General features: G+C 40.4%; 1 protein-coding gene across 2 annotated transcripts in view; it reads right to left on the minus strand.

Annotated features, from left to right (window-relative positions):
• LOC131683379 (arrestin domain-containing protein 4) overlaps window positions 1-17010 on the minus strand; it is a 40579-nt gene extending 23569 nt beyond the window's left edge. The window contains exons 1-2 of one of the 2 annotated variants that reach the window (XM_058965303.1): window positions 16930-17010; window positions 16600-16865 (exon numbers count right to left, since the gene is read on the minus strand). In XM_058965303.1, the coding sequence (XP_058821286.1) occupies window positions 16600-16720 (121 nt within the window). In that variant the 5' untranslated portion in view covers window positions 16721-16865; window positions 16930-17010. Of the gene's footprint in view, window positions 1-16599 lie in introns of both variants that reach the window. The other variant, XM_058965302.1, reaches the window with a different exon arrangement.
• Between the last annotated feature and the right edge of the window lie 319 nt (window positions 17011-17329).

The raw sequence follows: 17329 nt of genomic DNA on the forward strand, positions 1-17329 counted from the left end.
AAATATTGGAAATCTTTTCTTAACACCACTCAACCAAATACATTTTAGTCAAAGATGAGTAAAATTTGTTAGTCTAGGTCAAAGTTCAAGATGTCCTTATTTCGCTTTTAGCCCATTTGGTAACCCTAGGTAAGTGGGAACAACTTATTTTTCCAGTTTAAACTATTTTAAAGCTTTTCCCCCCAAATATTTTTCATTGCTTGTTATAAAATAGGCCATTTAGAACCATTTCCAAAAGAAATTAACCCTCTTTTCGAAAAAGCCGAGATTCGGAACAATTACCAAATGCTCTACATAAACGTACTAATAATAAAGTGTCATTATGGAATGAATAAAAATTGATTTCTAGGAAAAGTTGTGGGGTGTCGTGTTTTTCCCACAATTCCCCTACTTGAAGAGATATGGACCTGGACGTGGGTTGTGGTAGCATGTTGAGACAGTAATGGTGGAAAATGGAAACATAGGCTGTAAACCATTTGGCGATTTTTTTTAACCTTTAGTTATAATTTGACAGTTCGAAAGTTATTTTCTCTTCAATGGAAAAATTTAACCGAGAGAGCGAACCATTTTAAAAGTTGACATATGAATAGCTGGATAGTTATTTAGAATTGACAGCTGCGATGATCACAAGTTGGTAGAGGTGTGAACATTTGACGATATTTTAAAATTAGTTTTTTTCTTATGACAGTCATAGCCTCGAAAAGTAAACATCCACATCATGAAATAACACAAACAAATCTTAACACAACACGTTATCGTTTCCATCGTTATCCCTTAATTTTATATTGAAAAATATTGACAACCTCAATTAGGTACTGAAAATGTCCACCTTTTTCTGTCAAATTTAACTATCGCTCTGTCAATTTTAACTATGCTTCAGAGTAGGGTTATTTTGCAAATAACTTTCGAAGTGTCAGATTTTAACTAAAAGTTAAAAATTTCACCAAATGGTTCACAGCATTAATCGATGATTGACATAATTTTAAGGGTAAATGTTTACTTTAGCTACTTTTCCCCATGTAAGTGGAAAACATGTTTTTCTTTCGTGAATATGCTAGTTTAGTGTTGTAGATTCATAAAAAAGAGGCGGAAAGCGAAATTTTTTAATAATTCATTAATGAGACTAAAATAAGTTCTACCTACTAACCTTGTATATAAAGTTATTGTGCTCCCGAAAATAATGTTTTTGGCGAAGCTTGTTTAATGCGGCTATGCCGCATAGCCGAGTCGGACGCTGGACGAGCCTTCCTTGTACTTGTCATCAGAAACGCAAGCGAACCTGTGATCCACTCGCTTGCCCGATATACTCAAACATAGGAGCTATCCCTAGTTTAAGCACCCAATTGAAACGATGTGGCGTAGCCACATTAGGCAGTGACAATAATTTAATTTTTGCCGATAAATACAATCCTATTGATACTAAATAAAACATTGTTAATGCCTGATGTGGCTACGCCACATCGATTTTTAAACTAGGGACAGCCCCTATGTTTGAGTATACCGGGCAAATGAGTGGATCACAGGTTCGCTTACGTTTCCGATGACGAGTACGAGGACTACGGCAATGCGGCATAGCCATATTAAACTAGCTTCGCCAAAAACCTTACTTTCGGGAGCACAATAACCCTAAGAACAAAGGGTGGTGGAGGAACGCTACGTGGGAAGCTGAGCTGCAAGCAACCGGGCGGGTCATAGGTGGTGGATAATGCTTAATCGCGATAGCAACTAGTTGTGATTCGCGACCCGAACCAGCAGCGGGGGCTGACTGCGGGTGTGGTAGGACGAGGTAGTGGGCCCTATACGTTCTAGGCCTAAATACCACATGCCCTAAAGCAGCCCTGACAAGGCGAGCCTGCGCCGCCTTTAAATAAGCGCTTAGCCCAAATCCCTCTCCTCCCGTTATCCTTCCTTCCTTCCTTCCTTCTGCGGCTGTTCGCCCATCTAAATATGGAAGCTGTTCTTCAATGTCAGCTTCTTTCACCGAACAGCCTAGATAAGTCGTGCAGTGTCGGTAGTGGTTGTTTCAACCGGCTAAGAATTACACTACGGACTACCTGTTTCAGTGGTAAAAATCTACCAAACAGGGAACCCCAATTCCATAGTGTCATGCGACCCGTGCTATGGGTAAAATTGTTGAGGGTGTTTAAAACATTCTCAATGGCGAACGGAGCCTGGGAAGAGTCGGGCGAACTCCCCAGTATACTGCATTACGCAGCGGAACGTTCACTCTACACACCGATTTTTTCACCGATGATCCACTTAATTTTGCCGAATTTTTGTTGGCTGGGGGTTTGCTGAGACTCTCGGCTGATGGTAGTTCGGTGAAGTTTTGTTGAGTTTCGATTATCAAATTTCGATGTGTACAGATGAACCTGCCCAGAGGCCGTGTGGTATCCGGCCTAGAATTGAGCCACTGGAGTCCTGCTGCCATGTCGTAGGAGGCGACTGAAAGTAGGAGACCCTAAGTCAAGGAGTAGTTCCGTGCCGAGGACTTAATGACTGGAGGGTCTAAAATATGCCAGTCGCGCACGGAGCATTTTGGGTTTTGCCCTTACTGTGTTATGCGAATCTCTGACACAGTGGACCATTATTTTCTTCGCAAATCGTGGGAATCAAATGATCATGTCCCATTTAAACCTGATATGGCTCGCTAAATGCGTTAACATCCCAACTCGCTTGGTGTCCTCTAGTTGTTGTGCAATTTGTGTTGGAGATGAAATGTACAGTTCTCTAATCAACAATGGTTAGAATAGCACAAGTCAATCTCCAACATAAACGTACAGCAACTATGAATTTATCTCGACTCATGCAGGAAGGTAAAGCTTCCATAGCATTGGTTCAAGAACCGTATTTCCATAAAGGAAACTTCTATTTTGGAAAGTTACTTAACACTGCCTTCATTGCTTACAACAAGACAGGCATGACTAACCCACGTGAAATGCCTCGTGCTTGCATTCTTGCAAATAAGGCTATTGACGCGTGTCTCATATCGGAGCTCACAACTCGCGATATCTGTGTTGTCACAGTTACATTGACTGTCGGAAACGTAGACAAAAAATATATATATTGTTCAGCATACCTACCGCATAACGAATCATCTCCTTCTGATGATTTCAAAAGCGTTGTAGCATATTGTAGCAGAAATGGGCTTCCGCTCATTATCGGCAGTGATGCGAATGCTCATCACATCATTTGGGGCAGCTCAGACATCAATCTGAGAGGCTCTGAACTGATGGAGTACATAAGTAGTACAAATCTCCATATTCTGAATGTGGGAAACCGACCAACTTTTGCGAGGTCTGGGAGGGAGGAGGTGTTAGACATAACACTTTGCTCTGATAGAATTTTGCATGAACTGGGAAATTGGCAGGTTCCAAATGAAACTGAACCGTCTCTATCCGATCATAAATATATATTTTTCGATCATTTTGATGTCACCTTCAATGTGGTGACATATCGTAATCCTAAATCTACAAACTGGGACCTCTTTTTGGAAAACTTGGCGACTAAATTTCATGGATATTTTCCAACAATTAGTCAATTAGACGACTTAGATGACGTCGTGGATACGACAAACTCATTCATATTAGCATCCTACGAAGAAGCTTGTCCACTTCGTACTGTTAAATCGACTAGGGGAACCCCTTGGTGGAGGGCTGAGCTTGAAAGAATGAAGAAAGTTATGAGAAGAGCTTGGAACCGGCGTCAGCGTGATGACTCCAGGGCTTTTAGGTCAGCTCGTAGTGCATATAAGAAATGTCTTAGATCTGCAGAACGGGCTGGCTGGCAAAGCCTATGCACTAATGTCTCTAGTCTGAACGAGGCTAGCAGATTAAATAAAATTCTCTCCAAATCGAATGATTTTCAGATGAACTCCTTGAAAACCAGAGATGGTGTTTATGTGACGGACGAAAAAGGTGTTCTTAATTGTCTCTTCGACACACACTTTCCAGGTTGTATCGATCCGGAGTTGAACAATGTTCACAGATCTCATTCTGGTGATTCGGACTCGTGGGCGTTAGCACGCACATTGGTTTCCACTGAATCGATCAAGTGGGCAGTTGACAGCTTTGCTCCATACAAATCACCCGGAAAAGATGGAATACTTCCCGTGATACTGCAAAAGGGATTTGATATTCTTAAACATGTCTTGAAAAAGATTTTGCTTTTTAGTCTTGCTACCGGGTATATCCCGAAAGCATGGCGAGAAATAACTGTTAGATTTATTCCCAAAGGGGGGCGCTCAAGCTATGAAGAAGCCAAGAGTTTTAGGCCTATCAGCTTAAGTTCTTTTCTTCTGAAAGCTTTGGAACGGATAATCGATCATCACATCAGGAACGTTAGTTTAGTTGAATATCCACTGCACAAAATGCAACATGCATATCAGTGTGGGAAATCCACAATAACTCTGCTTCACGATGTTGTTTACAACATTGAGAAAGCCTTCTCGCTCAAGCAATCTAGCTTGGGTGTATTCCTAGATATTGAGGGTGCTTTTGACAATGTGTCCTTCCAGTCTATTCTGGAAGCGACGCGCGGTCATGGGATACCTGCATGTATCTCAGGTTGGATAAACGCAATGCTTACTTATACGCATACTTTGCTCGTCACTGCGACAGGCTGAGATACGGAAGTTGAGTATTTGCGGTTGTCCTCAGGGCGGCGTTCTGTCACCTTTGTTATAGAACTTAGTAGCTGACGGCTTGTTAAAGAAACTCAATGAGCTTGGATTTCCGACCTACGGGTTTGCTGACGATTACCAAATACAAATTACTGGATTTTGCATCGGAACAATCTTTGACTTAATGCAACAGGCATTAAGCGCTGTCGAACAGTGGTGTCGACAAGTTAAACTATCAGTTAACCCAAGCAAAACTTCAATGGTTCTTTTCACGAAGAAGCGAATAACAACCGGGGTTCGTCCCTTGCAGTTCTTTGATTCTGAGCTACTGTGCGCAGATCAAGTCAAATACGTTGGAGTCATATTGGATTCCAAATTGAATTGGTCTGCTCACATTGAGTTCAGAGTCAAGAAAGCGTGCATGGCCTTCGGGCAGTGCAGACGAACTTTTGGAAAGACCTGGGGTCTCAAACCTAAATACATCTATTGGATTTACACGACAATTGTACGTCTAATACTGTCATACGGATGCCTTGTGTGGTGGCAGAGGGGAGAGGTGGTGACAGTCCAGTCAAAGCTAAACCATCTGCAAAGAATGGCGCTCATGGCGTTGACTGGTGCTTTCACCACGACTCCGACTGCTGCTCTTGAGGCACTTCTAAATATCAAACCATTACACATACACTTAAAACAAGAAGCACTATCATGTGCATACAGACTGCAGGTTACTGGGCTTTGGAACAGTAATCATGTTGATCTTGCTACCAGTCATACACGATTGTGGTCACAAATGGTTACATGGGGTGAAGATATTCTTGCTCCCAGCGATATTACACTCACTTGTAGTTTTCCTTACAGGACATTTCATGTGAAGATTCCCTCTCGAGAGGAGTGGTTGTCTGGCTTTATGGAAAGACAACAACAAACGCAAGTGGTTTGTTACACTGACGGTTCTCTGATGGAGGGACGTGCTGGTGCTGGTGTCTACTGTCGTGAAATGAAATTGGAACAATCTCACTCACTAGGTAGATACTGTACTGTATTCCAAGCAGAAATCTTTGCGATTATGTGCGGGGTGCAATCGGCCCTTCAACTGAGTTTGTCCGGCAGAGTTATAAACTTCTGCTCCGATAGTCAGGCTGCAATCAAGGCTCTTAGCTCAGACAAATCCCGGTCCAAGCTAGTGATCGCGTGCCGAACCCAAATCGAAGAACTAAGCATTGTCAACACTATCTACCTTGTCTGGGTGCCCGGACATTGCGGTATTACTGGAAATGAATGGGCTGACGAATTGGCCAGGGCAGGTTCAGCGATTGACTTCGTTGGTCCTGAGCCCGCGCTGCCAATTTCGACAAGTTGGATAAGGGAAAAAATACGGTCCTGGGCTTCGTCCGAGCACCGAAATTATTGGAGAAATCTACAAACGTGTCGCCAAACAAAGGCGTTTCTAGAACAACCATGCCCAGTGGTTTCGAAAAATCTCTTACATTTTTCGAAGCTCCACTGCGGCATGCTGACCAGGGCTTTAACCGGCCACTGCAAACTCAATTATCACATGGCAACTATTCAGCGCGCTGAGTCTTTTCATGTGATCTTTGTGAATCCGACTACGGAACCTCATATCATCTGATATGCAACTGTCCAGCGGTAGCGCAATTGCGATTTCGAGTCTTCAGCCGTCCTTATATAGACGAAACCATGTTTGGTCGACTGAAACTCAGAGACATACTAAAGTTTCTTATCCAATGTGGTAAAGAGCTTTAGGCTTATTCGCAGGCAAGTTGAACTACTTGTGAGTTTAACTTACCTGTTGTTTATTTTTGTTTTGTGTTGTTATTTTTCCCACCCTTCCAATTCTACTTCCCCACACCTCCTTGTCCTTTCCTTCCGCTCAGGAAATGATGAAAACACACGGCAAGGCACAAATCCCCGACTATGTCCGGGGAACGTGCCATTTGAGCCAATATATTCTGATTCCTGATTCCTGCCCGATATACTCAAACATAGGAGCTATCCCTAGTTTAAGCACCCAATTGAAACGATGTGGCGTAGCCACATTAGGCAGTGACAATAATTTAATTTTTGCCGATAAATACAATCCTATTGATACTAAATAAAACATTGTTAATGCCTGATGTCATCGATTTTTAAACTAGGGACAGCCCCTATGTTTGAGTATACCGGGCAAATGAGTGGATCACAGGTTCGCTTACGTTTCCGATGACGAGTACGAGGACTACGGCAATGCGGCATAGCCATATTAAACTAGCTTCGCCAAAAACCTTACTTTCGGGAGCACAATAACCCTAAGAACAAAGTTATTAGGTACAACTTACTTTAAAGCTAATTAATGAATTATTAAAAATTTTCGCTTTCCGTCTCTTTTTTATGAATTTACAACACTAAACTAGCATATTCACGAAAGAAAAACCTATTTTAATCCACCTAGCGGTGCAATTGTGCCTTTCTCAATCATGAATCACGAGAATGTGTGCGTTGTTTATATTCATTAAAAGCTTTTAAATGCATATATTACATTTTATTATTATACATCACATGACAACTATATACAGGAAAATAAATCATTATTCGAGTTCTAAAATTTTGAAAAAGAAAAAACAGCCACGGTAATATTGAACTGAAAAAAGGTGCGAAATCGGAAAAGTCCCAAAAAGTCGATTTTCACAAAAAAAAAATTTTTTCGAGGTAACATAAAATCTCGACGTTTCATGCATTTTAAAGATGTTTGGCATCAAAAATACGAATTCGATTTCTGAAATTTCATGGGGTCCCCCCTTTGAAAAAAAATTGAGTTCCGGCTTATATGGGAATTTCATATGTTACGGGACGGTTTAGTCTATATTTCTGGACCCATATAAGCGATCCGTACGAAATTTTATAGACATCTGTGGGGATATTATAGCTATCATTTGGGACTAAGTTTGTGAAAATCGGCCCAACCATTTCCGGGAAACTGATGTTTCGAAAAAATTTTGAGTAGATTTTGAAAGATGGCCGCTCCGTGACCTAGAACAGCAAATTTAAGTTGTTTGAGAGACATTTTAGCGAAATTTTTACCTTTTTTGCTTTCATCGGAGTATCGGTTTGAATCACAATTTGCTATGTGATCGCACGCAACAACCTGTAACTCCGGAACCGGAAGTCGGATCGGGATGAAATTAAATAGCCATTTACGAGGATGCAATACCTTTCATTTGAAACCAAGTTTAGTCGAATCGGTCTAGCCATCTCTGAGAAACCAATGTGACTTTTATTCTGAATTTAGGTACTTCCGCAGGGGCTTCCGGAACCGATGATGGTGGCCAATGTGGCCAAATAGACTTTGAATGGATGTTAGTGACCTAATACTACAAATCGAAGCAGTTGTGGTCATATTTTGGAAAAATTTTCACCTTTATACATTCATTGCAGAATTTATTAAAATCGACATTGTCTGCGTGTTCGTACTCATCACCCTGTAATTCCGGAACCGGAAGTCCATTAGAAATTCAACAGCAGCCTATTAGAACCTAAGAGAAGAGACGACAACAGGCTTCTTGCTCTTCTTAATTTTCTCGACTTGGCCCTGCCGTAAATCTGAAGACAACAAGCGTTCATCGTTGCCAGATTCCCTTTGAATGCTTCTTACAATTGCCGAAAATAATTGTACCTAAAAGATCGCACCTCTACCAAGAATTTACAATGCTAGCTGCATTTAAAAATTAAATTAAATATTTATTCATGTCTCTCTTAACAATACACGTAACTATATCGTCATTCAGGTCTTTTATTTAATTTGCACGAAATGTTGATGTGTATGAAAAATAGCCAGAATAAATTTAGCAGCACTGTTTTCCATCACGATTGTAAATATAAAGAACGCTCATGACTGGCAAAATGACCAATCAGAAGCTGGTTCAATATTGAGGTTAGGACTGGATCAAATCCATATCAACATTAGAATAGGGCTAATAAGATTTGTAAACAAACTTTTGTTTTGCTGATTTCTCTTAATTTGTTATATTTTCAACCCAAAAGACATTTGAAATTGATTCTACCAAGGGTAAAGATGTTGATTCATGTGTATCTTTCATTAATTTCGACTCGACAGCGGTGTAATGAGCGAAATAAGTTTGTTTACAAAAATCTCATTAGCCCTTTTGAAGAATTGATATTGAAATTAGCTACGCGATTGTCTTCTCTTAGATTAGAACGTTGAACCTTTTATTTGAGACCATGTTTGTCAAAATCAAATTCAGCCATCTCTGAGAAAAATGAGTGACATTTTTGGTCACATACACACACAGACGCACATACACACACATATACATACATACACACACAGACATTTGCCGAACTCGACGAACTGAATCGAATGGTATGTCACTCGGCCCTCCGTTAAAAGTCGGTTTTCAGAGCAATTGCAATACCTTTCTATTGAGAAAGGCAAAACATGTTTTCCACTTACAGGGGGAAAAGTAGCTAAAGTAAACAATTACCATCTTAATATATTCCTTGTAGAAATAAAAATGATAACTGCAAATATTTAGAATTCTAAATTGTTTAATTTTTCGCTTTACCTAATATTGCAAACAGTACCACACGAAGCGATTTTTTCACCGACGATCCACTTAATTTTGCCGAATTTTTGTTGGCTGGGGGTTTGCTGAGACTCTCGGCTGATGGTAGTTCGGTGAAGTTTTGTTGAGTTTCGATTATCAAATTTCGATGTGTACAGATGAACCTGCCCAGAGGCCGTGTGGTATCCGGCCTAGAATTGAGCCACTGGAGTCCTGCTGCCATGTCGTAGGAGGCGACTGAAAGTAGGAGACCCTAAGTCAAGGAGTAGTTCCGTGCCGAGGACTTAATGACTGGAGGGTCTAAAATATGCCAGTCGCGCACGGAGCATTTTGGGTTTTGCCCTTACTGTGTTATGCGAATCTCTGACACAGTGGACCATTATTTTCTTCGCAAATCGTGGGAATCAAATGATCATGTCCCATTTAAACCTGATATGGCTCGCTAAATGCGTTAACATCCCAACTCGCTTGGTGTCCTCTAGTTGTTGTGCAATTTGTGTTGGAGATGAAATGTACAGTTCTCTAATCAACAATGGTTAGAATAGCACAAGTCAATCTCCAACATAAACGTACAGCAACTATGAATTTATCTCGACTCATGCAGGAAGGTAAAGCTTCCATAGCATTGGTTCAAGAATCGTATTTCCATAAAGGAAACTTCTATTTTGGAAAGTTACTTAACACTGCCTTCATTGCTTACAACAAGACAGGCATGACTAACCCACGTGAAATGCCTCGTGCTTGCATTCTTGCAAATAAGGCTATTGACGCGTGTCTCATATCGGAGCTCACAACTCGCGATATCTGTGTTGTCACAGTTACATTGACTGTCGGAAACGTAGACAAAAAATATATATATTGTTCAGCATACCTACCGCATAACGAATCATCTCCTTCTGATGATTTCAAAAGCGTTGTAGCATATTGTAGCAGAAATGGGCTTCCGCTCATTATCGGCAGTGATGCGAATGCTCATCACATCATTTGGGGCAGCTCAGACATCAATCTGAGAGGCTCTGAACTGATGGAGTACATAAGTAGTACAAATCTCCATATTCTGAATGTGGGAAACCGACCAACTTTTGCGAGGTCTGGGAGGGAGGAGGTGTTAGACATAACACTTTGCTCTGATAGAATTTTGCATGAACTGGGAAATTGGCAGGTTCCAAATGAAACTGAACCGTCTCTATCCGATCATAAATATATATTTTTCGATCATTTTGATGTCACCTTCAATGTGGTGACATATCGTAATCCTAAATCTACAAACTGGGACCTCTTTTTGGAAAACTTGGCGACTAAATTTCATGGATATTTTCCAACAATTAGTCAATTAGACGACTTAGATGACGTCGTGGATACGACAAACTCATTCATATTAGCATCCTACGAAGAAGCTTGTCCACTTCGTACTGTTAAATCGACTAGGGGAACCCCTTGGTGGAGGGCTGAGCTTGAAAGAATGAAGAAAGTTATGAGAAGAGCTTGGAACCGGCGTCAGCGTGATGACTCCAGGGCTTTTAGGTCAGCTCGTAGTGCATATAAGAAATGTCTTAGATCTGCAGAACGGGCTGGCTGGCAAAGCCTATGCACTAATGTCTCTAGTCTGAACGAGGCTAGCAGATTAAATAAAATTCTCTCCAAATCGAATGATTTTCAGATGAACTCCTTGAAAACCAGAGATGGTGTTTATGTGACGGACGAAAAAGGTGTTCTTAATTGTCTCTTCGACACACACTTTCCAGGTTGTATCGATCCGGAGTTGAACAATGTTCACAGATCTCATTCTGGTGATTCGGACTCGTGGGCGTTAGCACGCACATTGGTTTCCACTGAATCGATCAAGTGGGCAGTTGACAGCTTTGCTCCATACAAATCACCCGGAAAAGATGGAATACTTCCCGTGATACTGCAAAAGGGATTTGATATTCTTAAACATGTCTTGAAAAAGATTTTGCTTTTTAGTCTTGCTACCGGGTATATCCCGAAAGCATGGCGAGAAATAACTGTTAGATTTATTCCCAAAGGGGGGCGCTCAAGCTATGAAGAAGCCAAGAGTTTTAGGCCTATCAGCTTAAGTTCTTTTCTTCTGAAAGCTTTGGAACGGATAATCGATCATCACATCAGGAACGTTAGTTTAGTTGAATATCCACTGCACAAAATGCAACATGCATATCAGTGTGGGAAATCCACAATAACTCTGCTTCACGATGTTGTTTACAACATTGAGAAAGCCTTCTCGCTCAAGCAATCTAGCTTGGGTGTATTCCTAGATATTGAGGGTGCTTTTGACAATGTGTCCTTCCAGTCTATTCTGGAAGCGACGCGCGGTCATGGGATACCTGCATGTATCTCAGGTTGGATAAACGCAATGCTTACTTATACGCATACTTTGCTCGTCACTGCGACAGGCTGAGATACGGAAGTTGAGTATTTGCGGTTGTCCTCAGGGCGGCGTTCTGTCACCTTTGTTATGGAACTTAGTAGCTGACGGCTTGTTAAAGAAACTCAATGAGCTTGGATTTCCGACCTACGGGTTTGCTGACGATTACCAAATACAAATTACTGGATTTTGCATCGGAACAATCTTTGACTTAATGCAACAGGCATTAAGCGCTGTCGAACAGTGGTGTCGACAAGTTAAACTATCAGTTAACCCAAGCAAAACTTCAATGGTTCTTTTCACGAAGAAGCGAATAACAACCGGGGTTCGTCCCTTGCAGTTCTTTGATTCTGAGCTACTGTGCGCAGATCAAGTCAAATACGTTGGAGTCATATTGGATTCCAAATTGAATTGGTCTGCTCACATTGAGTTCAGAGTCAAGAAAGCGTGCATGGCCTTCGGGCAGTGCAGACGAACTTTTGGAAAGACCTGGGGTCTCAAACCTAAATACATCTATTGGATTTACACGACAATTGTACGTCTAATACTGTCATACGGATGCCTTGTGTGGTGGCAGAGGGGAGAGGTGGTGACAGTCCAGTCAAAGCTAAACCATCTGCAAAGAATGGCGCTCATGGCGTTGACTGGTGCTTTCACCACGACTCCGACTGCTGCTCTTGAGGCACTTCTAAATATCAAACCATTACACATACACTTAAAACAAGAAGCACTATCATGTGCATACAGACTGCAGGTTACTGGGCTTTGGAACAGTAATCATGTTGATCTTGCTACCAGTCATACACGATTGTGGTCACAAATGGTTACATGGGGTGAAGATATTCTTGCTCCCAGCGATATTACACTCACTTGTAGTTTTCCTTACAGGACATTTCATGTGAAGATTCCCTCTCGAGAGGAGTGGTTGTCTGGCTTTATGGAAAGACAACAACAAACGCAAGTGGTTTGTTACACTGACGGTTCTCTGATGGAGGGACGTGCTGGTGCTGGTGTCTACTGTCGTGAAATGAAATTGGAACAATCTCACTCACTAGGTAGATACTGTACTGTATTCCAAGCAGAAATCTTTGCGATTATGTGCGGGGTGCAATCGGCCCTTCAACTGAGTTTGTCCGGCAGAGTTATAAACTTCTGCTCCGATAGTCAGGCTGCAATCAAGGCTCTTAGCTCAGACAAATCCCGGTCCAAGCTAGTGATCGCGTGCCGAACCCAAATCGAAGAACTAAGCATTGTCAACACTATCTACCTTGTCTGGGTGCCCGGACATTGCGGTATTACTGGAAATGAATGGGCTGACGAATTGGCCAGGGCAGGTTCAGCGATTGACTTCGTTGGTCCTGAGCCCGCGCTGCCAATTTCGACAAGTTGGATAAGGGAAAAAATACGGTCCTGGGCTTCGTCCGAGCACCGAAATTATTGGAGAAATCTACAAACGTGTCGCCAAACAAAGGCGTTTCTAGAACAACCATGCCCAGTGGTTTCGAAAAATCTCTTACATTTTTCGAAGCTCCACTGCGGCATGCTGACCAGGGCTTTAACCGGCCACTGCAAACTCAATTATCACATGGCAACTATTCAGCGCGCTGAGTCTTTTCATGTGATCTTTGTGAATCCGACTACGGAACCTCATATCATCTGATATGCAACTGTCCAGCGGTAGCGCAATTGCGATTTCGAGTCTTCAGCCGTCCTTATATAGACGAAACCATGTTTGGTCGACTGAAACTCAGAGACATACTAAAGTTTCTTATCCAATGTGGTAAAGAGCTTTAGGCTTATTCGCAGGCAAGTTGAACTACTTGTGAGTTTAACTTACCTGTTGTTTATTTTTGTTTTGTGTTGTTATTTTTCCCACCCTTCCAATTCTACTTCCCCACACCTCCTTGTCCTTTCCTTCCGCTCAGGAAATGATGAAAACACACGGCAAGGCACAAATCCCCGACTATGTCCGGGGAACGTGCCATTTGAGCCAATATATTCTGATTCCTGATTCCTGCCCGATATACTCAAACATAGGAGCTATCCCTAGTTTAAGCACCCAATTGAAACGATGTGGCGTAGCCACATTAGGCAGTGACAATAATTTAATTTTTGCCGATAAATACAATCCTATTGATACTAAATAAAACATTGTTAATGCCTGATGTCATCGATTTTTAAACTAGGGACAGCCCCTATGTTTGAGTATACCGGGCAAATGAGTGGATCACAGGTTCGCTTACGTTTCCGATGACGAGTACGAGGACTACGGCAATGCGGCATAGCCATATTAAACTAGCTTCGCCAAAAACCTTACTTTCGGGAGCACAATAACCCTAAGAACAAAGTTATTAGGTACAACTTACTTTAAAGCTAATTAATGAATTATTAAAAATTTTCGCTTTCCGTCTCTTTTTTATGAATTTACAACACTAAACTAGCATATTCACGAAAGAAAAACCTATTTTAATCCACCTAGCGGTGCAATTGTGCCTTTCTCAATCATGAATCACGAGAATGTGTGCGTTGTTTATATTCATTAAAAGCTTTTAAATGCATATATTACATTTTATTATTATACATCACATGACAACTATATACAGGAAAATAAATCATTATTCGAGTTCTAAAATTTTGAAAAAGAAAAAACAGCCACGGTAATATTGAACTGAAAAAAGGTGCGAAATCGGAAAAGTCCCAAAAAGTCGATTTTCACAAAAAAAAATTTTTTCGAGGTAACATAAAATCTCGACGTTTCATGCATTTTAAAGATGTTTGGCATCAAAAATACGAATTCGATTTCTGAAATTTCATGGGGTCCCCCCTTTGAAAAAAAATTGAGTTCCGGCTTATATGGGAATTTCATATGTTACGGGACGGTTTAGTCTATATTTCTGGACCCATATAAGCGATCCGTACGAAATTTTATAGACATCTGTGGGGATATTATAGCTATCATTTGGGACTAAGTTTGTGAAAATCGGCCCAACCATTTCCGGGAAACTGATGTTTCGAAAAAATTTTGAGTAGATTTTGAAAGATGGCCGCTCCGTGACCTAGAACAGCAAATTTAAGTTGTTTGAGAGACATTTTAGCGAAATTTTTACCTTTTTTGCTTTCATCGGAGTATCGGTTTGAATCACAATTTGCTATGTGATCGCACGCAACAACCTGTAACTCCGGAACCGGAAGTCGGATCGGGATGAAATTAAATAGCCATTTACGAGGATGCAATACCTTTCATTTGAAACCAAGTTTAGTCGAATCGGTCTAGCCATCTCTGAGAAACCAATGTGACTTTTATTCTGAATTTAGGTACTTCCGCAGGGGCTTCCGGAACCGATGATGGTGGCCAATGTGGCCAAATAGACTTTGAATGGATGTTAGTGACCTAATACTACAAATCGAAGCAGTTGTGGTCATATTTTGGAAAAATTTTCACCTTTATACATTCATTGCAGAATTTATTAAAATCGACATTGTCTGCGTGTTCGTACTCATCACCCTGTAATTCCGGAACCGGAAGTCCATTAGAAATTCAACAGCAGCCTATTAGAACCTAAGAGAAGAGACGACAACAGGCTTCTTGCTCTTCTTAATTTTTTCGACTTGGCCCTGCCGTAAATCTGAAGACAACAAGCGTTCATCGTTGCCAGATTCCCTTTGAATGCTTCTTACAATTGCCGAAAATAATTGTACCTAAAAGATCGCACCTCTACCAAGAATTTACAATGCTAGCTGCATTTAAAAATTAAATTAAATATTTATTCATGTCTCTCTTAACAATACACGTAACTATATCGTCATTCAGGTCTTTTATTTAATTTGCACGAAATGTTGATGTGTATGAAAAATAGCCAGAATAAATTTAGCAGCACTGTTTTCCATCACGATTGTAAATATAAAGAACGCTCATGACTGGCAAAATGACCAATCAGAAGCTGGTTCAATATTGAGGTTAGGACTGGATCAAATCCATATCAACATTAGAATAGGGCTAATAAGATTTGTAAACAAACTTTTGTTTTGCTGATTTCTCTTAATTTGTTATATTTTCAACCCAAAAGACATTTGAAATTGATTCTACCAAGGGTAAAGATGTTGATTCATGTGTATCTTTCATTAATTTCGACTCGACAGCGGTGTAATGAGCGAAATAAGTTTGTTTACAAAAATCTCATTAGCCCTTTTGAAGAATTGATATTGAAATTAGCTACGCGATTGTCTTCTCTTAGATTAGAACGTTGAACCTTTTATTTGAGACCATGTTTGTCAAAATCGATTCAGCCATCTCTGAGAAAAATGAGTGACATTTTTGGTCACATACACACACAGACGCACATACACACACATATACATACATACACACACAGACATTTGCCGAACTCGACGAACTGAATCGAATGGTATGTCACTCGGCCCTCCGTTAAAAGTCGGTTTTCAGAGCAATTGCAATACCTTTCTATTGAGAAAGGCAAAACATGTTTTCCACTTACAGGGGGAAAAGTAGCTAAAGTAAACAATTACCATCTTAATATATTCCTTGTAGAAATAAAAATGATAACTGCAAATATTTAGAATTCTAAATTGTTTAATTTTTCGCTTTACCTAATATTGCAAACAGTACCACACACACGGTATATTTATTAATCTGGTGTTGCACAAAAAATTTAATTCATTGCAACACATTCACACACTAAATTGTTGAATAAAACGATCATCCGATCTAAAATTCAAGGCCGCCAAATGTTTAATCGATCGTATTCTCATATAAAACCAATTGTAATTAGGTTATATTCGGATGAAACATAACTATATTTTGAACGATTTAATGGTGTTACAACCACTAGCAAATAACTTTTTTTTTTTAATTATTAAGCACAAGAACTAATTTAAAAAAACTTCATCGCGGAAATATAATATGCATATGTTAGCATGGCTGCACTAAATAATTATTCATTGGCTGTATGTGGCGATGGCGTAATCAATGTTCGCTTTCCTGAAATCTGTCATACCTAAAACTGGAGTGTTCTCCTGCAACTCAAGTAATACTCTTCCGGATAAAAACTGACCAGGAAAATATAACAACGATGAGTTGTCGAACAATATGAGAAATTTCAATAGTTTCCTCGGCATGATTCACACTTTACTTTTACTCTTTTCTCACAAGTAACACTTATTCATCACGTTTAACAGCAGCTCTTTCATTATCTTCTCGATCGTCAAAAATCATTCTATGTCACACATTAGCGCGAGATAAAATATTTCTACTTATTAGCACCTATAAAAAGTAACGTCCCAAAATTATACATTATTTCTACATGATATAAAGCATATATGCTAACAGGCTGGCATCGCAAATAAACATAATTACAAATACATATTCAAAAATATGTCTCGCTTCTAGCTGTTATTGAGATAGCAACTGATCGTGTACTAATAGATATGTAGCTTTGTGTATTTCGTTGGGTCGATCCCAACGGGTGATCGCTCTTAGGATGATCGTCCAAAAGAGCCCACTGAGAAACTCAAAATACTGATGCAAAACCGTCCAACATGAGTCAAATAATGGACGTCTGTTGAACGATCTTCTGTGCGTTGGTTCAACTAAGGATCGGATTGGACGATTTTGCACTCTGCAGAGGGAGGTGATTGCGATCCGATCACATAGCCCATTCGAATCCACATTTGGCTAAAGCCAGTGGGAGTATTTTTGATTTCGTCCGCCCCAGAGATGCCAGATTT

This window comes from Topomyia yanbarensis, chromosome 2, assembly GCF_030247195.1.
Source record: "Topomyia yanbarensis strain Yona2022 chromosome 2, ASM3024719v1, whole genome shotgun sequence".
Taxonomy (NCBI): domain Eukaryota; kingdom Metazoa; phylum Arthropoda; class Insecta; order Diptera; family Culicidae; genus Topomyia; species Topomyia yanbarensis.